This window comes from Staurois parvus, unplaced genomic scaffold (genome assembly GCF_062004578.1).
Source record: "Staurois parvus isolate SC_StPar_1 unplaced genomic scaffold, SC_StPar_1.0 ptg000549l, whole genome shotgun sequence".
Classification (NCBI taxonomy): Eukaryota; Metazoa; Chordata; class Amphibia; order Anura; family Ranidae; genus Staurois; species Staurois parvus.
The window spans coordinates 6,923,485-6,946,523 of NW_028318345.1; the positions used below are offsets into that span (position 1 = coordinate 6,923,485).

General features: G+C 41.8%; 1 protein-coding gene across 2 annotated transcripts in view; it reads right to left on the minus strand.

The window, feature by feature from the left end:
* TRPM6 (transient receptor potential cation channel subfamily M member 6) overlaps positions 1 to 12,290 on the minus strand; it is a 178,839-nt gene extending 166,549 nt beyond the window's left edge. Inside the window, exons 1-3 of one of the 2 annotated variants that reach the window (XM_089691080.1) lie at positions 12,092 to 12,290; positions 8,054 to 8,178; positions 7,633 to 7,804 (exon numbers count right to left, since the gene is read on the minus strand). In XM_089691080.1, coding sequence (XP_089547206.1) covers positions 7,633 to 7,804; positions 8,054 to 8,178; positions 12,092 to 12,278 — 484 coding nt within the window. In that variant the 5' untranslated portion in view covers positions 12,279 to 12,290. The remainder of the gene's footprint in view (positions 1 to 7,632; positions 7,805 to 8,053; positions 8,179 to 12,091) is intronic. The other variant, XM_089691079.1, reaches the window with a different exon arrangement.
* Positions 12,291 to 23,039: the final 10,749 nt, after the last annotated feature.

The following is a 23,039-nucleotide window of genomic DNA, read 5'->3' on the forward strand; positions in this document are numbered from 1 at the left end:
TAGGGGCCCATGGCAGATTAGGGGCCTGGCAGCAGCTATGGGAGGCCCGTAACCTGCCAGCACCCTATGACAAAAAATGGAACACACCAGCAGTGTGAGGAGACCTGAAAGTGGCACATGTTTGGGGCATGATTCATGGCGGATTTAGTCAGTTGTGTCAGGAACTGGTGGTTTGAAATCCAGACTAATCCACGCCTGATTCATTTTCACAAACGTGAGTCTCTCCACACTTTGGGTGGACAGTCGTGTCCTCCGCGGAGTTGCAATACCTCCTGCCGCACTAAACACGCGCTCCGATGCCACGCTACTGGCCGGGCATGACAGCCTTTCAAGGGCAAATTCAGCTAGTTGGGGCCAAAGGTCAAGTTTCGTTGCCCAGTATTCAAGGGGATTGTCTACCTCGGTTGGCAGGGTGCTGTCCAAGTAGGCCTAAGCCTGTTGTTTGAGGTCCTGCTCCAGGTCCACCCGATGCTGCTGCTGCTGCTGCTGCTGCTGCGGCTGGTTATTAGTTTCCTCACTGCACTGGTGAAGAAAGCTACTCATCATCGACTGCAGACTGAGGCAGCTGCTGCTGGTGGAGCTGCCACTGCTCCTACCACCCCACCCCTCCCCTGCTGCCATGGCAGCGGAACGCGAGCGCACAGGGCCCAGAGTGTCTGAGGATGGACGTTGGCGCACAAAGGCAGAGACCAACTGACTACATAGGTGGTTTTTATAGTAGTTATTTTGGCCTCCCTCTCAACAGGTGTGAAAAAGGCCACCATTTTTGACCGGTAGCGAGGGTCCAACAAGGTGGACAGCCAAAAGTCATCCCTCTGTCTGATGGTTATTATTCGGCTGTCGCTACGCAAGCAACCGAGCATGCTATGGGCCATTTGTGCCAAGGAATGCGAGGGACTCCCTGCCTCCATCTCCACAGCATACTGCCACGGTGCGTCTGGGTCCTCTGTCTCCTCCTCCTCCTCCTCTACCACATGCTCCTGCTCCTCCACTCCTGTCCGCTGAGTGGAAAAACCACCCATTTCACTCAATAATTCCTGAGCACAAATGTCCTCCTCTACCTCCTCCTCTTCTTCCTGTCCTGCCCCCACAGGGGTCATGTGGCGTTGAGATCTGTGCGCCACGTCTACCGCACCCTGACCAGCCATTGTTAACAGCATTTGTTCCAGGACGTGCAACAGAGGAATGACGTCGTTCATCCCATAGTCCTGGCGACTCACGAATAGCGTGGCCTCCTCAAAGGGCCTGAGCAAGCGGCAGGTGTCACGCATGAGCTGCCAATGGCTGACATCGAAGTTACACAGGGGAGTACCTTTATCCGCTTGTAACATCAGGAAATCGGTGATGGCCTTTCGCTGTTCGTAAAGGCGGTCTAACATGTGTAGGGTTGAATTCCACCTTGTTGCAACGTCGCAGATCAGGCGATGCTGTGGAATTCCGTTCTGCCGCTGCAGCTCAAGGAGGGTGTGCTTTGCGGTGTAGGAATGGCTGAAATGCATGCAAAGTTTACGTGACATTTTAAGGATGTCTTGCAGTGGGATGGTGGATTTTAGGAACCGCTTGACAACCAGATTGAACACGTGAGCCATGCATGGCGCATGGCACAACCTTCCTTGACGCAGAGCAGACACCATGTTCTTTCCGTTGTCGGTCAACATGGTTCCGATTTTGAGTTTGCGCGGAGACAGCCATCTGTCGATTTCTCTGTTCATTACACTGAGAAGTTCCTCCCCTGTGTGACTACGTTCGCCAAGGCATACCAGGTGCAGCACAGCGTGACACCGTTGCGCCCTGCACATGTGATATGCCGGTCGGGTAATGGGACTTGGCACGGGGGTGGCGGCTGAGGACACGAAGGAAGAAGAGGTGGTAGAGGCGGACATGTTTTGTGGACCAAGGACGTGCAAACGTGGAGGCAAAAGCGGCGTGACCTGTCCAAGTTGCTGGTGCGGCTGTGCCGGCACCACGTTCACCCAGTGGGCCGTAAATGACATGTACTGTCCCTGACCGTAGTTACAGCTCCACACATCGGCGCTGCCGTGCACTTTGGCAGAGACCGACATGCTTAAAGACTGGCCCACCATCTCTTCTACATGTGAATGCAGGGCTGGCACTGCCTTTTTGGCGAAGAAATGCCGGCTTGGCACTCTCCACCGCGGCGCGGCACAAGCCATCATTTCTCGGAAAGGTGCTGAGTCCACCACTTGGAAAGGGAGGGACTGCAGCACCAGCAACTTGGACAGGAGGACGTTCAGCTTTTGCACCGTCGGGTGCGTGCTCGCAAACTGTTGTCTCTTGGAAACGGATTCCAAGAAAGACTGCTGACGGAATCCGTGAACAGGAGTAGCAGGAGAAGGAGCATCTGAACGAGCGGAAGATGCCAACGAGCAACAACTCCCCTCAGCAGAGGTGTTGGAGCCTTGACTGGCTGATAGAGGGCGATTGACGTCGGGTGACGGAGCAAGTAACGGAGCTGGTGATGGAGCGGGGGCTGGGGCGGGCAGAACCGCCGTATCTTTATCACGGTTTTCCCAGGCCACCAAATGGCGACGCTGCATATGCTGCCGCAACGCTGTAGTCCCAACATGGGCCCCCTGGCCACGCTTGACTTTCTGGCCACATAGTCGACATACGGCTACGTTTACTTCCTTGGGCGGCTTGACAAAAAATTGCCACACCGCCGAGTAGGAAACTTTGCCCCCGATACTCCTCACTGGCTGACTGCTGCTTCCTCCGTGCACACCGGCACCACTACTGGCCGTGGTGGTAGGCTGCAGTGGAGCTGGTGCTGTACTCCGTGGCCGTTTGCCTCCACTGACACTGCTGCGACCCTGCTGCCTCCTGGGCAACCCACCGACTGTTTTGCTCGCTGCCAAGCTGCCACCCTCTTCTCCTGATGATGCGGAAGCAATAGCCTGATGACGACGAGGCTGCCAAGTGCGATCAGCCTCCTCATCATCAATTAGGGTCTCCGCCTCACTACTAGCCCCCTCGGCTGCGTGTGGGTCAGGAGACAGACCTGTCTCTAGACCGGCTACCGAGCCACTCTCCTCGCCACTACTTCTTCGCCTGGCTGCTGAAGAGGCGGATGTCTCCCCCCGTTCCTGACCGCCCTCTGTTTGCTCTTCCTCACTGTACAGTGGGGCTGAGCCCACAGCATGCGATACTTCGCTTGGTGAGGGAACACCAAAGGACAGGGGCAGGTAGAGGACACGTGATTTCAGTGGGCTTGGTCCCGGGCCATGCCAACTAACGGTTCTGTCTGACGTACCCACCGACCGTTGGCTGTAGGTGTCAGAGATGACCTGGGAAGAGGAAGACGACCGAGCCAACCAATCGACGACGGCAGGGTTGTCGGTGGAGACACGACCGCTGGATGACACCGGGAGCACTGGCCTCTGGCTGCGAATAGTGCTGCCTCGACCCCTTCCTCTGCTGCCACGTCTGCTCGCTCCTAAAACATTGCCTCCTCTGCCACTCCTCTGCATGTTGTCTGACATACTCTTTAATTAAACGATTATGTGTCCCTGAGTAACAATTCTGTGTCTGTCCCTGAGTAACAATTCTGTGTCCCTGAGTAACGTTTCTGTGGCCCTAAGTAACAGTTCTGTGGCCCTCAGTAACAATTCTGTGTCCCTCAGTAACAATTCTGTGTCCCTCAGTAACAATTCTGTGTCCCTCAGTAACAATTCTGTGTCCCTCAGTAACAATTCTGTGTCTGTCCCTCAGTAACAATTCTGTGTCCCTGAGTAACAATTCTGTGTCCCTCAGTAACAATTCTGTGTCCCTCAGTAACAATTCTGTGTCCCTGAGTAACAATTCTGTGTCCCTGAGTAACAATTCTGTGTCCCTGAGTAACAATTCTGTGTCCCTGAGTAACAATTCTGTGTCCCTCAGTAACAATTCTGTGTCCCTGAGTAACAATTCTGTGTCCCTCAGTAACAATTCTGTGTCCCTCAGTAACAATTCTGTGTCCCTGAGTAACAATTCTGTGTCTGTCCCTGAGTAACAATTCTGTGTCCCTAAGTAACGTTTCTGTGGCCCTAAGTAACGGTTCTGTGGCCCTAAGTAACGGTTCTGTGTCCCTCAGTAACAAATCTGTGTCCCTCAGTAACAATTCTGTGTCTGTCCCTGAGTAACAATTCTGTGTCCCTCAGTAACAATTCTGTGTCCCTCAGTAACAATTCTGTGTCCCTCAGTAACAATTCTGTGTCCCTGAGTAACAATTCTGTGTCCCTGAGTAACAATTCTGTGTCTGTCCCTGAGTAACAATTCTGTGTCCCTAAGTAACGTTTCTGTGGCCCTAAGTAACGGTTCTGTGGCCCTAAGTAACGGTTCTGTGGCCCTCAGTAACAAATCTGTGTCCCTCAGTAACAATTCTGTGTCTGTCCCTGAGTAACAATTCTGTGTCTGTCCCTGAGTAACAATTCTGTGTCCCTCAGTAACAATTCTGTGTCCCTCAGTAACAATTCTGTGTCCCTCAGTAACAATTCTGTGTCTGTCCCTGAGTAACAATTCTGTGTCTGTCCCTGAGTAACAATTCTGTGTCCCTAAGTAACGTTTCTGTGGCCCTAAGTAACGGTTCTGTGTCCCTCAGTAACAAATCTGTGTCTGTCCCTGAGTAACAATTCTGTGTCCCTAAGTAACGTTTCTGTGGCCCTAAGTAACGATTCTGTGGCCCTAAGTAACGATTCTGTGGCCCTAAGTAACGATTCTGTAGCCCTAAGTAACGTTTCTGTGGCCCTAAGTAACAGTTCTGTGGCCCTCAGTAACAGTTCTGTGGCCCTCAGTAACAGTTCTGTGGCCCTCAGTAACAATTCTGTGTCCCTCAGTAACAATTCTGTGTCTGTCCCTGAGTAACAATTCTGTGTCCCTAAGTAACAATTCTGTGGCCCTAAGTAACGTTTCTGTGGCCCTAAGTAACGATTCTGTGGCCCTCAGTAACAAATCTGTGTCCCTCAGTAACAATTCTGTGTCCCTCAGTAACAATTCTGTGTCTGTCCCTAAGTAACAATTCTGTGGCCCTAAGTAACGATTCTGTGGCCCTAAGTAACGTTTCTGTGGCCCTAAGTAACGGTTCTGTGGCCCTCAGTAACAATTCTGTGTCCCTCAGTAACAAATCTGTGTCCCTCAGTAACAATTCTGTGTCCCTCAGTAACAATTCTGTGTCTGTCCCTAAGTAACAATTCTGTGGCCCTAAGTAACGTTTCTGTGGCCCTAAGTAACGGTTCTGTGGCCCTAAGTAACGGTTCTGTGGCCCTAAGTAACGGTTCTGTGGCCCTAAGTAACAGTTCTGTGGCCCTCAGTAACAGTTCTGTGGCCCTCAGTAACAGTTCTGTGGCCCTCAGTAACAGTTCTGTGGCCCTCAGTAACAATTCTGTGTCCCTCAGTAACAATTCTGTGTCCCTCAGTAACAATTCTGTGTCCCTAAGTAACAATTCTGTGGCCCTAAGTAACAATTCTGTGGCCCTAAGTAACAATTCTGTGGCCCTCAGTAACAATTCTGTATCCCTAAGTAACGTTTCTGTGGCCCTAAGTAACGATTCTGTGGCCCTAAGTAACGATTCTGTGGCCCTAAGTAACGTTTCTGTGGCCCTCAGTAACAATTCTGTGTCCCTCAATAATAATTCTGTGTCTGTCCCTAAGTAACAATTCTGTGGCCCTAAGTAACGTTTCTGTGGCCCTAAGTAACGATTCTGTGGCCCTCAGTAACAATTCTGTGTCTGTCCCTAAGTAACAATTCTGTGGCCCTAAGTAACGTTTCTGTGGCCCTAAGTATCAATTCTGTGTCCCTCAGTAACAATTCTGTGTCTGTCCCTAAGTAACAATTCTGTGGCCCTAAGTAACGTTTCTGTGGCCCTAAGTAACGATTCTGTGGCCCTCAGTAACAAATCTGTGTCCCTCACTAACAATTCTGTGTCTGTCCCTAAGTAACAATTCTGTGGCCCTAAGTAACGATTCTGTGGCCCTCAGTAACAATTCTGTGGCCCTCAGTAACAATTCTGTGGCTGTCCCCAAGTAACAATTCTGTGGCCCTAAGTAACGTTTCTGTGGCCCTAAGTAACGATTCTGTTGCCCTCAGTAACAATTCTGTATCCCTCAGTAACAATTCTGTCTGTCCCTGAGTAACAATTCTGTGGCCCTAAGTAACGATTCTGTGGCCCTCAGTAACAATTCTGTGGCTGTCCCTAAGTAACAATTCTGTGGCCCTAAGTAACGTTTCTGTGGCCCTAAGTAACGATTCTGTTGCCCTCAGTAACAATTCTGTATCCCTCAGTAACAATTCTGTCTGTCCCTGAGTAACAATTCTGTGTCCCTAAGTAACGGTTCTGTGGCCCTAACTAACGATTCTGTGGCCCTAAGTAAACGTTTCTGTGGCCCTATGTAACGTTTCTATGGCCCTAAGTAACGATTCTGTGGCCCTAACTAACGTTTCTCTGTCCCTAAGTAACGTTTCTCTGTCCCTAACTCTCTCCCTGCATACAGCCAGGTCTGCCTCTGTTGAATGACTGGAGGCAAATGGAGAATTCTAAAATGGCCGCCATTTATAGCTCGACCATTACACTGTGCTGGCTGGCTGGCTGCTGATTGGCTAATGCGATCACATGTCATGAATGAATGCATTATGGGTCAGCGCGCCTTGTCTGCGCGCCTTCCCAGACATCCCCGCTCCGTCACCGCACATGTCGCCGCCATTTTAGGAAAAATTTAGATTCGCGCATCCGAAGTCTGCTTATTTTCGGATTCGACGCGAATCGAAATTTTCCTAATATTCGAAACGAATTCCACTTCGCCTACTTCGATTCGCTCATCTCTAGTGAGCACCCACACAAGATCCTGTGTCAAAATTGACTACAGTCTGGCCTGACATCTTCCTTCAGGCAGATTCAGGTATAGTCTCCCATGGCTCAGCTGAGGAGTTAACAGATTTGGAAAGCATCTGAAGGAGAGTCACAGTGGTGTTGGTGTAACTAGGATCTTGACAGAAGAATCTTGAGAAAAAAAAACTCAACATAAAAGAGTTAAGCTTCTCTTAGTGGAGAGAAAAAGTCCATCACTTAAGGACACTAGCAAAAACTGAGACTTGTTGGGAGTGAGAGGTGTTAGATGGGGAATGTCCCTGCATCTTGTTACCAGTGTCTAGTGCTTGAATGAAGCTGCATATAACTCATGGTTAAGGCCAAGACCCTGTGTACTGTAGTGTAAGATAAGGAAAATGTATTTACAAGCTGTGAATTTTATTTCAAATCACTTGCAATTCCCCTATTTAAATCCCAGGTAAGGCAGCGGGAGAATGTATATCTCCACTCTGTCCAGTAGCTTCTGTGAGACAGATGAGCAGCCAGCATCACACCCCAACCTCTGATTACATTTACAGACTGTGTTATTTAGTGGGCAGATCATGCTTTCCTGGATCCCTCCCCCAGACCAGTATCTGTATTACAACCCTGCAGTCAGACAGATTGAGAGGATCCAATTCTTGTAGAGAAGCTTAAACCAGTAAAAATGAAATATATAGCATAGGGGTCATTAAAGAAAAGTCCAGCTGCATCACATTATTTTCAAAAGGGCTACAGATCAGCTTTAAATTACATGGAATAATCATATACTGCAATCAACTAAACAACTTACTGGTATGTATTTTCTGTAGAGAAATGTATTCCTCCAGGTTTCTTCTAAATGTAATCTCATTACCATAATTTCCAACTGTGCCATCATCCACCATGATAAAATGAGAGTGCATACCATTCAGAATGCTGAGTTTACTAAGTGGGTTCAACAGGGTTTGGTAAAGACAAACTGCCTGCAATAAAAAAGCACTGTTTTACAGTACTCCAAAGCTATTGACATCAAACATTGTTTAAAACATAGGAAATGCAACATACAGTATACTAAAATGACCTTTGTAATTAGGTCTGTATTACTAAAAAAAAAACCTAATCTGACATTTTGGGGACAACTTTAAGTAATGAAACAAAACACGAAAAACGTTTTTTTCCAATACACAATGATACTAATGAAATTAAATAAAATAAAAATGTAGCATGCTCACATCTTTTCCTATAAGATCCTTTTGATTCTCAATAACTCCCCACGGTGGGATTCCAATTGCACAGATTTTTCTTAGATGTTGGGATGCATGTGCTTTCAGGGCATCACCTACATGTTTAGAGACTCCTAAAAAAAAAAAAAAAAATAGGACAGTGGGCGAGAATTTGGCAGGCTGTGTAGATCAAAATATGATGAAAGACTGCTATAGTTTACCAAGCATGAACATGAAACATAATATGTTTATTAAAAAGTACAATATCTTCACAAGACCATGTGGGTCATACATAAGATCTCCAGTCACCTGATTTTGTCTATTGTATTACATTGTCTCTAGGTGGTATATTACCATGTGACAGGTTATTTCTTAAGCTACCTTATTTTGTAGCCATAAGCACACATCTAACCTTCAAAAATGCTCCTGTAAAAATGTACTCTGATGTTCACACCAAAAAGAAATGGATGGTATAGGAAACAAAGAGTAATGGCAAGCACAGAGGTGGCTCAGACTTGAGCCCTTTGGCCCATAAGAGAGGGAAAAAGAATCAACTGATTCCCATATCCACAATAACATGCTAACAGTTTATGAATCTTTATTGTATACTGTAAGCTGCAGCACCCATGGCTACCTGTACTGCATCTGATAGGCTGCAAGCATTGTTCGGTGGTAATTTACCTATGGGCTTAATCAATTTTTAAATCACCTTTTGTCAAGCTGGGTGGTGCTTGCAGGTCCACCCACAGCTCAAATTTCAACCACATCAGCACAGATCATCCAAAATCTGAGCTGTCTATGAGGATCTTAAAGATAATACTATGTATAAAGCTTCAGTTTAAAGAAAACTATACTCCATAAAAGGCAGCGGAATAAGTTTGCCTTACAGATAGGGCCATAAGCAGCCAGTACGTACCTCCCTTATGGTAGGAGAACTCATGAAAAATCCATGTTCGTTGTTTTAAAAATAAAGGGTATACACAAGCATTGATGGTGGGATGAGAACACAATCTGACGACTTTCATGCAAAACTATGAAAAAGAACTGGAGTTTGACTTGCTTAGATCTAAACCTCTGGAATAGTAGACTGTGGGGTTGATTAACTAAAACTGGAGAGTGCAAAATCTGGTGCAGCTGTGCATGGTAGCCAATCAGCTTCACAATTAAACTTGTTTAAGCTTTGGCGAAAAAAATGGAAATTGGTTGGTTTCTGTGCACAGCTGCACCAGATTTTGCACTCTCCAGTTTTAGTAAATCAACCCTGTGTTTTCTAGATCTGTGGTTCTCAATCTTAGGGAGAATATGGCTTGGTAAATTCTTCCAAAACCTTCTATGCCCAAATATGGCAATGATCAAGGGGTAGATCGTTGTCAACCTGTTGCCAACTCCAATTTTAACCTTCCCTACTCCATCCATAATACCTATGGTATTTAGGAACCTTAGACACTTTCCCTACCTCATGAACATGTAATGCCAAGTAGTAAGTCACCGTGCCTCAGTACATGTGAAGCAGTGGAGAAGTGTGTAAATCTCGGTTTAGGTTTTGACATGTTTGGAAAAAATATACAGAGTATATTAGGAGATCGGTCAGAGGACAGCCTACTATGGGCAAATTACAGGTTCATATTAAAGTATGTTTACCGACCTGTAACACAAAATATTTGGAAAAGCATTTTGTAATGAAGCATTAAGACACAATGGGGGGGGGGGGTACTAAACCAGAATCTGGTGCATGATAGCCAGTCATCTTCTAACTTTAGTGTGTTAAATTAAACCTTGGCAATAAAACCTGGAAGCTGATTTTTTTTTTATGCAAAGCTGCAACAGATCAAAAAACCCCAAATGAAGATAAATGCACTGGTTAAACATACCTGTCATCTTAAAGAGTTAAGCCTGCAAACTTAAAAATAAAAACATGTGTAGGGTAATGGCAACTGTATGAAATGCTAAGCCCTTAATGCCTTTCTTTATATTTGTGAAATGTACCATTTACCTTCTTAAATACCATATGTGCAGTTTACTTATACGCAAGCTGAATATTTGTTGATAGATGGCCAGAGTTTCAAAATGAACAGATTAATGGTAACAAATGAGTAAAGATGGTAATCTGTTTTAGGCAATGTTTCCTATCCTATTGTGCTTATATATTGTGAAATGTTAGCATAATGTAATTGTTAAGATGCCTTGCATGGATATGCATCTAGTAATTACTGTAGGAGAAGCTGCTGCTCTGCAGAATGTATTGGTACAAGATATAACACTTCAAGCCTGATTAACTTAGACATTACTACATATTACTGTAATATACTCTTGCAAAATATCATAAACACCTTTTCCCTCTTAAATTTGACCAATAACTCTAAAAATAATATTAAATGATAAGAAATGCATTAAAGACGTTTAACTATCTATCTATCTATAGTCTGTATGTATGTCTGTTGATGGTGGATGAATAGACTGAGCCTGGCATATCAAGGACTATGGATGTAAAATGTTTTAGTGTTACAAACTACAGTATAAACTTATATAGAAAACCCTATATTCCAAGCAGTCTATATACAGTCATGGACAAAAATATTGGCACCACTGCATTTCTGTCAGATAATGTACCACTTCACCCAGAAAATTGTTGCAATTACAAATGTTATTCTTGTGTTTATTTCTTTTATTTGTATTGGTATGACACAAAAAAGTAGAGAAACAAAAACCCAAAATCTGACACATTCCATGCAAAACCCCAAAAATGGACATGCATTTAAAGTTTGTGACGTTCCAGTAATTTGTAATTAAACTCACTTGAATCAATTAACAGATCCTAATGTTCCTGTGTCCACATTGCGTAACAATGTCATGAAATTTACAGCCCATGGCACTGTAGCTAATCTCCCTGGACATGTACAAAAAAACTTGATCAAAGATTGCAACTAAGGATTGTTTGAATGATGGATAAAGAACCTCGATCAACTTCCAGACAAATTCAAGTTGACCTTCAGGCACAGGGTACAACTGTGTCAGCTCGCACTATACATCACAATCTGAATGAAAAGGGACGCTATGGTAGGAGACCCAGGAGGACCTCACTGTTGACAGTTTGCCAAAATCCTTTTTGGGAGATTGTGCTGTGGACAGACAAAACAAAATGACAGATTTTGGTAAAGCCCATCATTCTACTGTTTTCAGGAAAGCGATGAGGCCTTTGAAGAAAATAATACAGTCAAACATGGTGGAGGTTCACTGATTTTTTGGGGTTGCTTTGCTTCTTCAGGCACTGGATGACTTGACTGTGTGCAAGGTATCATGATATCTGAAGACCTTCTAAAGAATTCTGGGGTGCAATGAAGGGCCCAGTGTCAGAAAGTTGGGTCTCCATCAGAGGTCATGGGTCTTCAACAGGACAAAGACCCAAAGCATACATCAGAGAGCACCCAAAAACGGTTGCAGACAAAGCACTGGAGAGTACTGAACTGGCCGGCAATGAGTCCAGATCTCAATCCCACAGAGCACCTGATCTCAAAACAGCAGTTGGGAAAAGAAACCCTTCCAATCTGAGGGACCTGGAGCAGTTAGTGAAAGAAGAGTGGTCCACAATTCCAGTAGAGAGGTGTAAGAAACGTATCGATGGTTACAGGAAGGGACTGATTTCAGTTATTTTTTCCAAGGGGTGTGCTAAATTGAGGGTGCCAATAATTTTGCCCAGTCCATTTTTGGGGTTTTTCATGGAATGTGTCAGATTTGGCTTTCTGTTTCTCCACTTTGTGTCATACCAATACAAATAAAAGAAATAAAGGAATGCCTAAACATTTGTAAGTGCAACAATTTGTTCGGCAAAGTGGTGCATTATCTGACAGAAATGCAGGGGTGCCAATATTTTTGGCCATGACTGTAAATCATATAATTTCATATAAAAGAATATTAAACTAGAATTAATCACACATTTTTTTAAAAAAAACAGCAAATACTGATATAAGCAGAAACTTTCTCTGATAACCTGAGAAGATTCAAAACAAATACTGTAACATATAATGTAAGACAAGGTATAATTCATACCTGTATTAATGCCCTCTGTAAGGATCCATGCCCCTGTAGTCTTTGCTGCCTTCACCAAACCTTTACCAAAAAGTTGCTTCACTTTAGGAGGAAGTTTAAAATTCTGAATTCCTCCGTGAACAGATATAACAAGTTTAGGAAGCTCCATCTGCCATTCTTTTATCATCAGGTGCATCAACTGGTCCATGGCTGTGTCGTAGGATACTCTTATATACTGAGAAAAAATATAGAAGTACCCTAAATCTCTGACCCAGTAAACTTTTTTTAAATAGTAAAACAGTGAAAGGGAATTATAACAATGATGAAGTTTATGTAACTACAAGTATGCCCTGTTTTTAACATAAATAACTAGGTAAGTTCTAAGTAAAGGTGACTGAAAAACAACCAATTAACCTGTTTATGAGTAGGCAACCTCTAATAATGATTAATATTTGATCAGTAATGAGTGGATTTGAAATTGCTGGCATGGTGCATGATATTATGTGATAGCCGCATACTCTATTTCCCCATAATTTCCTCCTCATAAAATTCAGGTTAGCTATATGACCAAGCATCTGGAAGCTTCTAGTTTTGGTAAAGTCTGTAATGCAGTTGAAGGAATACTCTGAGATTCTGGCAATTTTTGACATTGTATATTAAACCTAATCTATACAACCAGAGGAAAGGAAAAGTAAGGTAATGTTCACAGCAACTAATCAGCTGTCTATGTTTATCCTCTTACTTCTAACAGAACATTCTACCAGCTGTAATCAATAGACATGTGCATGCTGAAATTTTTGTTTTGCTTCCTTTCAAATGCATTTGTCATTGAAGAATTTTGTTTTGTCATATTGGTTATGTTGAACTGATTCGCTCTCAGGATTTGTTTCAAATCTTCAGCATTCATTTTGTATATTCGTTGGTCTGGGAAGATTCGAGAAATTTTGCTATACATTCGATATATTATCAAATCGGACAACGTCGAATCACAAGGATTCAATATTTTCAAATGCTAGTGCAACCCACCAAGAGAAATAACATGATCTGATTGGACAATATCGACAGGCATGTGCATTCAAATTAAGGAATGGAATGAAATTTGGATCCATTCATTATCCGAATCATTGAACAAATTCGAAAATTGAATTAATTTCCCCATGGGCCCAAACTATTATATTGTGTGAGGTCACCCGAATGCAACAAATGCATTCATTAATTTCATTATAAAGTTTTTTCTGATTTGTTGACATTTGTTACTATGTCAATTCAGAGATTTGTATACAGTACATCAAAATCTTAGAAAAATGGATCACAACAAAACAAAATGCACATGTCTACTAATCAATTGTTTTTTCTTTTCAATTTCTCCCTTCCCTATCACAGCTTCTGGCAATTATTATGGAGTCCCATGAGGAGTCTACTGAAACAGAGACATTCCAGTTGATCTATTAATCAATGTTTTCATCCAAGATGTATGCATTTTTCCAATTGCATTTTGGGTAAAAAAGCATGAATCTCTGGAGAAACTATGAGATTTGAAATTAGATGATGTATGACCACTTAATATTTTCATGTAAAAATGATTCTAAGATGAAATACTAAATGCTGTTAAAATCAATTATACATCTTCGTGAATTAATTGTAATACCTCTGAATATTATTAAACCGTATCTCATTTACATTTTATTAAACTATTTCCACAGTGTAAAGACAATATCGAAACATGGTGTATGTTGTATCTATTGTGTCATGTCACAATAAATGCTTGTTATGTACTGCACTTTAGTCAAAAACTAACATGAAGATATTGCACATACAAACACAACGTTCTGGGTTGGACTTCAATTTTATGCCCTACCTTTGCATGATATGTATGATGGCCATCCTGGAAATTGATGGTGCCAAATGCATCTGTGGGGCTTGCCTTTGTATGTTTGTGAACTAACCATTCTTCATCATTGCATCTCTCTCGTGGATTAGACGAAGCTTGCCAGTCGTAATTTAAACCCGGATGATCTCCAATTAATCTTCCACAGGAGCATCTAAAGCACAATTTAACATTTGCATGAGTCCAGCTCATTTTGACTAATGCCATGTTTCTACAGGTAGTGTCAAAGGAATTTTAGGCACTATATATAGGTATCTGCTCAATATGCTCAACAAACAGCCCTTTTGGCTTTTTCTGTGAGTGCCCGGGAAAAAATTGGATTTTTGTACGAATCCTATATTCTGCCATCTACAAAAGGACTGGAGGCTGACAAACAAGAAAAAAACTGTAAGCCAGTCCAGGATAACCCCTTCCACTACTAGAATGCCTCTGTTTTGTAGTAAAGCAGTACCAGGAGCATGGCCACAAAAAAAATAAATAAAAAGGTGTGGGATCTGTGTCTCTCAATGGACTACAAGAAAAGGATTTTATGGTGAGTACTATTACTTGCCATATACTAATTCACCATAATACTATTTGTTTGTCTTTTGAGGGACACAGGAAGTCTTCAACCAAAAATCATAAAGTGTAAAAGCAGTCCTACTGTGAGATGGGCAGCACACCAAGCAATCACTAACAGGCCCAAGAAAATAACAGAAAACTAAAGACTGACTGTGTTTAAATAGATACCTGAAAAATCTTGTGCCTGAAACTGGCATCAGTTGAGGTTGTAATTTCCACCTGGTATAACTCAGAGAACAAGTGAAACAAACACCAGGTGGCAGGCTAACAAAATGGTGGAACTCTTTAAAAACCATAAGCTTTGATAATAATCTGCCTGAGCCACCTGGAGATGGTGAAATGAGAAGCCTGTGTACCCTTACAGGGTCCATCCAGAATTACAAAAAAGAAGTCAGTCTTCCTGAAGAGGCACTGGTTGAGAGATAGACGTTTGCTGCTCAAACCACATCCACATACAGACAATGGAGGGAAATGTATTTTGGTGAACTGGAACAAGACAGAGGGACAGAGGAACAGAAGAACAATGAGCTGGCTGAAATGCAAGGCATGCAGTACTTTAGGCAAGAAGGAAGTCCTGGGCCTCACCACGTCATTGTCCCTATGCAAAACCAGAAAGTGTTCCTTACATTAAAAGGCTGCCAGTTAGGGCAATTGCCTTGTAGAGGTGATAATGTCACTCTCAGTCTCAACATGCACAGAGATTTTCCAGCTCACCAGACAATAATCTAACTGCCAACAGAGAGAGTGCTCTCTGCAGCTCTCTTTTGGTATATAAAGCTGAACCTAAAACTTCAGCCAGTTCTGTAGGGAATGGCCAAACTTAGATGTGTGTGGCCCTCCCTGCTCGACAAAAGTCGATCATTAGATCGACTTCTTTCAAATGGACATGCTGGAAAACGTTTGTCAATCAGCGGCTGTGCCAATTGATCAGTTTATTCTGACAGCTATATAAGTACCTGTATAAATAAAATAAATAGTCCAAATGATGTGTTGGTTTCAACAACAATCTCTAAAGGTCCAGTATCTATCAAATGTCTGTAAGCCTGGACAGACACCTTCACATTGTCTGAAACAGCCCACTGACATTTCCCTCAACAGAAGGTTGTCATTAAGTGTCCCATAATTGGGATGCCATGAAAATGCTGAAGACCTAGTACAGGGGCCACCATCTTGGTAAATACCTGAGATGCAGATGAGAGGCTCAGTATCAAAGTGTAGAAATCATGGTAAATAACCATCTTAGATGTCCATGGAAGCCAGAAAATCTTCCCAGTAATGGGAGATGATTACAGAATTTGTATATTCCATGCAGAATTTCTGGACTCATCTGAAGACATTCCAAGCGTTGAGATCCAGAATGGTGTGAATGCCCCCTTCGGTCTTGGAACAGTAAACATATTGTAGTAAAACCCCTATAACCATTCTTCCCCAGGAAGTGAGGTGATGACATCTTGATCCAGAAGAACTGAGAAGACTCGATGGATATCTGCTAATTTGTATGAAGACACAGGAAGGTTGGAGATGAGAAACCAAGGAGGGGATAGGGAGCATAACTGCTCCTGTGCCCAACCTTCTTGGATGCAAACTGTGTAAATGTCCACCAACGTTAATAATAATCCCCCAATCTGTAAAGTGGAGGCACATATTCATGCAGAAGAAGACAAATCTAAGGATTCGGCAGACTTTGAGTGCCATGACGTGCGAAAGGAAGGTAGCCAACACTGGGGGTCTAAATGTGGGGGTTAAAGGAGGGGAGAAATTAAAAGGACAGAGAAAGAGGGAGAAGACTTAGTAGTCTGTTCCTTCAGTTCCTTTTGCTGGGGAATATTGCTGCTGTAGCCATCAGTAGCATCCTTGATGATGTTATCAAGAACTGGTACAAAGAGACTCTATCCCTTGAAGTACATATGAATCAAAAGTTTTTTGCAAAAGAGTTCCACAATCCAGAACTTTAACAAAAGTGCCCTAGGCATATCAACCAACATGAGACACAAGCACCAAAACTGAAACACAGCATTCTGCTTTATGCATTTACAAAGCCTTTTTAAAGCAGGAGCAGCAGCAGGGGGGTGTTTCATTGATGCTTTATATCAGAAAAGAAAGCACAGAGCACCCTTGACACTCCACCATTATACCTATAAAGGGCTCTGCAGCTAACTTTTACCAGAACAAAGTCTGAAAAGCACCCTACACCAAACCTAATGTTCAAAAGTCACTTGCAGGTTATCTATGCAAGGTCAGTCCAATGGGTTCTGGAAGCGGTACTTCAAAAGCCAGGTTAGGGAAGACCATGCATGTGACCAAGCTGCAATCAAAGAGACATAGCTTCAGCAGCGATGCAGAGAAGAAGAAAAGGTGATAGCAAAAAATTATTAAGTCTCAACACAACAGACCTGTTGAAAAGACATTCCTCTTTCTAGGACACAACCAAAAATGGAGACACGCTGAGATTGGGAACCAGGTTTTGTTTTTGTTGTTTTTTTTTGTTTTTGTGTCCAGTCTTCTTGTATATCCTGAAGCCTTAAGACTTCTTGTGTGACTCAATGGACAAGAAAGAAAATCTTAATCATTTCTATAAAGAGGCTGTATTCTGTAAAAGGGAAGGACCTCTACATAGTAATGAATGTATTTTATAACATTCTGTGTAGTTAAGTGATAATTTAGAGCAATGATACCCTTAACTGGACACACATACTAAGCTGTCCTCACACAATCCAACTGCACAATCTACTAAGGCTAGGTTGACTAGTAGAATAATATCTGTAACAAGGTTTTGTGATATTAAAGCTTGCAGGATGTTGGAAGGAGAAATAAAGACAAAGCTTTTTTTGGATAAACTTCTCCTATGGAATCCAGGAGAAGTGTAGCCAAAAAAGCTTTGGATTTACTTCTCCTATGGATCACAGGAGTGCAGTTCAGTCTGCACTTCTGTGATCCATTGATCCTGTGATCTGTTTTTAGTCAGCTGATATCACAGAGCAGGTCCAGACTGTGAAAGCTGCATCCACCCAGAAGCTTGGACTGGCACCTGGCTTAGCCTCTCAGCGATCCGCTGAGAAAGTGGACCAGCCCCTCCAGCCCCCTTCACAGCCCAGCGCTCCAGTGAGCAATGGTGGGGCAGAACAGAGAGCTGGTGACTGACAGTCATGGCTCTCTGATCAGAGTGGATGGGGAGAACTGAGCGATTGCAGCCTTTGATCACTCTGTTCTCTGTGCAGAGCTGGCAGGGGGAAGATGCATCAATCGATGCTGCATCCACCTAGGTGAGTATAATGCTGTTTTTTTTTTTCAAAACCCCATACTTCTCTTTTAATGACTTTAATGTGACATTTAAATTGAGAACACTGGCCTCCCTGAACTGCTTGGAAGCAGTAAAACTGCTGGGAACTGTATTTTTCTGACTAGAGTTCTGGCTGGATTTTTCTACTTTACTATCCAAGGCTGGAGCCACAGACAAAGAATCTAGGGGGAGAGGATCACTCCTGTCTGTCAAAGGGACAGAAACACAGCTGCATTCTCAACTGCCATTCAGTCACAGCCGATCTGACCCTACCTGTTCCAGGTCTGTCAGCCACCTGAAGGGAAGAAGATCACTCCTGTCTATCAAAGAGACAGAAACACAGCTGCATTCCAAGCTGCCGTTCAGTCACGGCCGATCAGACCCTACCCGTTTCTGGTCTGTAAACCACCTGAAGAGGAAAGCATCACTCCTGTCTGTCTGAGAATGAGAAAAAGGAAGGCAAAGCTGCATTCTTAGCTGCCACTCAGCCCTCAGAGCTGGCCTGCACAACTCACTGATGGCCTGATCCCATCCACTTCTGTCTACCAGTCACCTGACAGTGAGGGTACCATTCCAGTCTGCAAGGAGAGGGAGAGAGATAGAGGGGCCCGGCTGCATTCCTAGTTGTTGTCCAGTCTCTTTGGTCAGTATGAATATCGTACCATCACTGCAACTTCACAAACTCTTGTCCACCAGACACCAGAGGAAGGAGTTGGCACACTGCACCCCGATTATTGAACAACTCACTCTATCCACTAAGCGGTCATCATAGACTCTGTCCACCTTGTGCATTGCATCAGCCTATTCCGCCAGCCACTAAGCTGCTATGGGGAGATCAGCGTACCCCAGTCCTTCACTACCAAGGTCTGTCAGTTTGAGTCAAGGAGATACTGAGCAGGTCATTGACCTAATTTAGAGTTACCTACCTACACAAGTCACATTCAACTCAGTTATCCTTCCTCCTGTCTTGATAGTCTGCAGTGTCCATACTGACTTTGCATGTGTCCAGTCCTGTACCTCAATCTACAGTGTATAGCCCATTACCACCACACTTTGTGCAGGGGTGGCCAGCTTTCATCAACCACACCAACGACACAAGGACTCCAATGTAGCCAGCAGAGGATCCATACTGAGGACTGTATATATTACATAAATTCATTTTTTACCATTTCACACTGTTCCAGTTTGCAGAGAAAGCCTAAGCCTAGCCCACCCATCATTGGTACGCCCAGACATCTTAGTGCTATACTCTTGCTACATTAACCATCTGTTGTTGTATACTTGTGGGGAAGCTACAGTTTATGCTTCATGTGTAAAGGTTCACTTCTTATTATTTGTGTACATTGTCAGTGAAATGCACATGGTACTACACACTTTACTGTTATACTCTGTACACCTACTTCTCAAGAGATAATATATGCTGCTACCTACTGTATAGTCTCGAGATTGATTACAAGGTGACCTTAGGGTACTGCAAAGTTTTCAAATACAGGCTGCCAAAGGTGGTATAACCTGAGGTGTCAGAGCAGTTGAGGTCTGCTACAGCGCGAGGTGAGAACAGAGCACCCAACACTATTAGCAGCTCCTGCAGCAATATCGCTACAAATCTTACAACAAAATTTAAGAAAAATGGTACAAAGACAAGATTCCAAGGAGTGCAAGGGAAATGAGCATCAGCACTTAGGGGGAAAACTTAACTTGCTTCTTTCCCCCAATGAGAAAAGTACAGGTTCACTTCAAATGAGCCCACACACTTTTTGTCACACAGATTTTGTCTCTCAGTAGATGGTACAATCAAACTGTGACATGTAGCAAGCTTTACATGCTGTTCCCTTGGACTTTACAACAACTGCTTAGGCTCAGATTCTGAAAATTAAAATTTAAATCTATATCCAAATTAAATTGCAAGTCCCTCTTCTCTTGACTGTGTCTGATTTGTAGACAGAATTTAATGTTTACACCAATCTTTCTTTACTGTATTTTCCCTACATATTATTCTCGGCACTGACAGAACCTTGTAATGCTCACTGCACATGAGTGGGCATATTCAGACACTACTGTTAGCATGTACATTGTACAAACTACAAAGAATGGGAGTTGAACCTATGCAATAGAATGCATTTACTCGACAATGGTGTCTTCTGATGTGCTTGAACAAGACCATTTTGATTAGTTCTGAGCACACACTTGCTATTTACATTCACACTACTATTTCAAATTACCTACTCAAAGAACAGACATACATTTGCTAGTATTTACAAACTGTAAGAGACATTATAATTAGAGATGAGCGAATTATTCAAAAATTCGATTCGGCTGATTCGCCGAATTTGCGGGAGAAATTCGATTCGATGCAAATTTATTCGCCGCGAATTTAACTTATTAAAAGGGTTTCTAGGCTTCAGAGAGCCTTTATATTAGTGCAGAACACTGTACCTTTAATTTAAATGCCCTTGGAGTCTGCTGGGGAAGAGAAATAATACTGTCAGTCAGTATGACATGCAGATGAGTGCCGTCGATCTTAGAATCACCGCACACTTCACTCATTTGGGCAGTCACGGGGCACGACGACGAAGAAGAAGAATGAGAAGAAGAAGAATGAGAAGAAGAATGAGAAGAAGAATGAAAAGAAGAAGAAGGAAAAGAAGAATGAAAAGAAGAAGAATGAAAAGAAGAATGAAAAGAAGAAGAAGAAGGAGAATGAAAAGAAGAAGAAGAAGGAGAATGAAAAGAAGAAGAAGAAGAAGAAGAAGAAGAATGAAAAGAAGAAGAAGAAGAATGAAAAGAAGAAGAATGAAAAGAAGAAGAAGAATGAAAAGAAGAAGAAGAATGAAAAGAAGAAGAATGAAAAGAATGAAAAGAAGAAGAAGAAGAAGAATGAAAAGAAGAAGAATGAAAAGAAGAAGAAGAAGAATGAAAAGAAGAAGAAGAAGAAGAAGAAGAATGAAAAGAAGAAGAATGAAAAGAAGAAGAAGAAGAAGAAGAATGAAAAGAAGAAGAAGAAGAATGAAAAGAAGAATGAAAAGAAGAAGAAGAAGAAGAATGAAAAGAAGAATGAAAAGAAGAAGAAGAAGAATGAAAAGAAGAATGAAAAGAAGAAGAAGAAGAATGAAAAGAAGAAGAAGAAGAAGAAGAATGAAAAGAAGAATTAGAAGAATGAAAAGAAGAAGAAGAAGAATGAAAAGAAGAAGAAGAAGAAGAATGAAAAGAAGAAGAAGAATGAAAAGAAGAAGAAGAAGAAGAATGAAAAGAAGAAGAAGAAGAAGAATGAAAAGAAGAAGAAGAAGAAGAAGAAGAATGAAAAGAAGAATGAAAAGAATAAGAATGAAAAGAAGAATAATGAAAAGAAGAAGAATGAAAAGAAGAAGAATGAAAAGAAGAAGAAGAAGAAGAATGAAAAGAAGAAGAATGAAAAGAAGAAGAATAAAAAGAAGAAGAAGAAGAAGAAGAAGAATGAAAAGAAGAAGAAGAAGAAGAAGAAGAAGAAGAAGAATGAAAAGAAGAAGAAGAAGAAGAAGAAGAAGAAGAAGAATGAAAAGAAGAAGAAGAAGAATGAAAAGAAGAAGAAGAAGAAGAATGAAAAGAAGAAGAAGAATGAAAAGAAGAAGAAGAATGAAAAGAAGAATGAAAAGAAGAAGAAGAATGAAAAGAAGAATGAAAAGAAGAAGAAGAAGAATGAAAAGAAGAAGAAGAAGAAGAAGAATGAAAAGAAGAATGAAAAGAATGAAAAGAAGAAGAATGAAAAGAAGAATGAAAAGAAGAATGAAAAGAAGAATGAAAAGAAAAAGAAGAATGAAAAGAAGAATGAGAAGAAGAATGAAAAGAAGAATAAAAAGAAGAAGAAGAAGAAGAAGAAGAATGAAAAGAAGAAGAAGAAGAATGAAAAGAAGAAGAAGAAGAAGAATGAAAAGAAGAAGAATGAAAAGAAGAAGAAGAAGAAGAAGAATGAAAAGAAGAAGAAGAAGAAGAATGAAAAGAAGAAGAAGAAGAAGAATGAAAAGAAGAAGAAGAAGAAGAATGAAAAGAAGAAGAAGAAGAAGAATGAAAAGAAGAAGAAGAAGAAGAATGAAAAGAAGAAGAAGAAGAAGAATGAAAAGAAGAAGAATGAAAAGAAAAATGAAAAGAAGAAGAATGAAAAGAAGAATGAAAAGAAGAAGAAGAAGAATGAAAAGAAGAAGAATGAAAAGAAGAATGAAAAGAAGAAGAAGAAGAATGAAAAGAAGAAGAATGAAAAGAAGAAGAAGAAGAATGAAAAGAAGAAGAAGAAGAATGAAAAGAAGAAGAAGAAGAATGAAAAGAAGAAGAAGAATGAAAAGAAGAAGAAGAATGAAAAGAAGAAGAAGAAGAATGAAAAGAAGAAGAATGAAAAGAAAAATGAAAAGAAGAAGAATGAAAAGAAAAATGAAAAGAAGAAGAAGAATGAAAAGAAGAAGAAGAATGAAAAGAAGAAGAATGAAAAGAAGAAGAAGAAGAATGAAAAGATAAAAAGAAGAAGAAGAAGAATGAAAAGAAGAAGAATGAAAAGAAGAAGAAGAAGAAGAATGAAAAGAAGAAGAAGAATGAAAAGAAGAAGAAGAATGAAAAGAAGAAGAAGAATGAAAAGAAGAAGTATTCCAGTACAGCAAAAAAGTGTATCTGCAGAGAGCTCCGCTATTTCTGACAGTTCTCTGACAGTTCCTTCACATTTACAGCGGTTGAAACATTGTATCTATTTATTTCCGAATAAAAACATCTGTATCCTAAATGGAAACAAATAGATACAATGTTTCAACCGCTGTAAATGAACTGTCAGAACTGTCAGAAATAGCGGAGCTCTCTGCAGTGACACTTTTGCCGGCTGATCGGAAAAAATTCGATTCGTGCACCCGAAGTTTGCTAAAATTCGGATTCGATGCGAATCGAATTTTTCCTGATATTCGAAACGAATTCCACTTCGCCAGGTTCGATTCGCTCATCTCTAATTATAATTGGCAAATGCAGCATCAATGTAAACTGCCTTGACTTGCACACAACAGATTAGATCTCTTAGAAAAGCAAACATGCTCATATAATCACTGCCAGGAAATGACCTGAAGAACAATGGACAGTGGCCACATCTATACTATGTGTGAGGTGAAGCCTACAGTAAGTATAGTCTCCTTTAATACTTACTTAGGCAAACTTTGAAAACAGTGTCACAGTAAACAACTATAAACCTTTGCTTCTTTGTCTTGTAACAATGACTTATTTTTCCCTTAAGT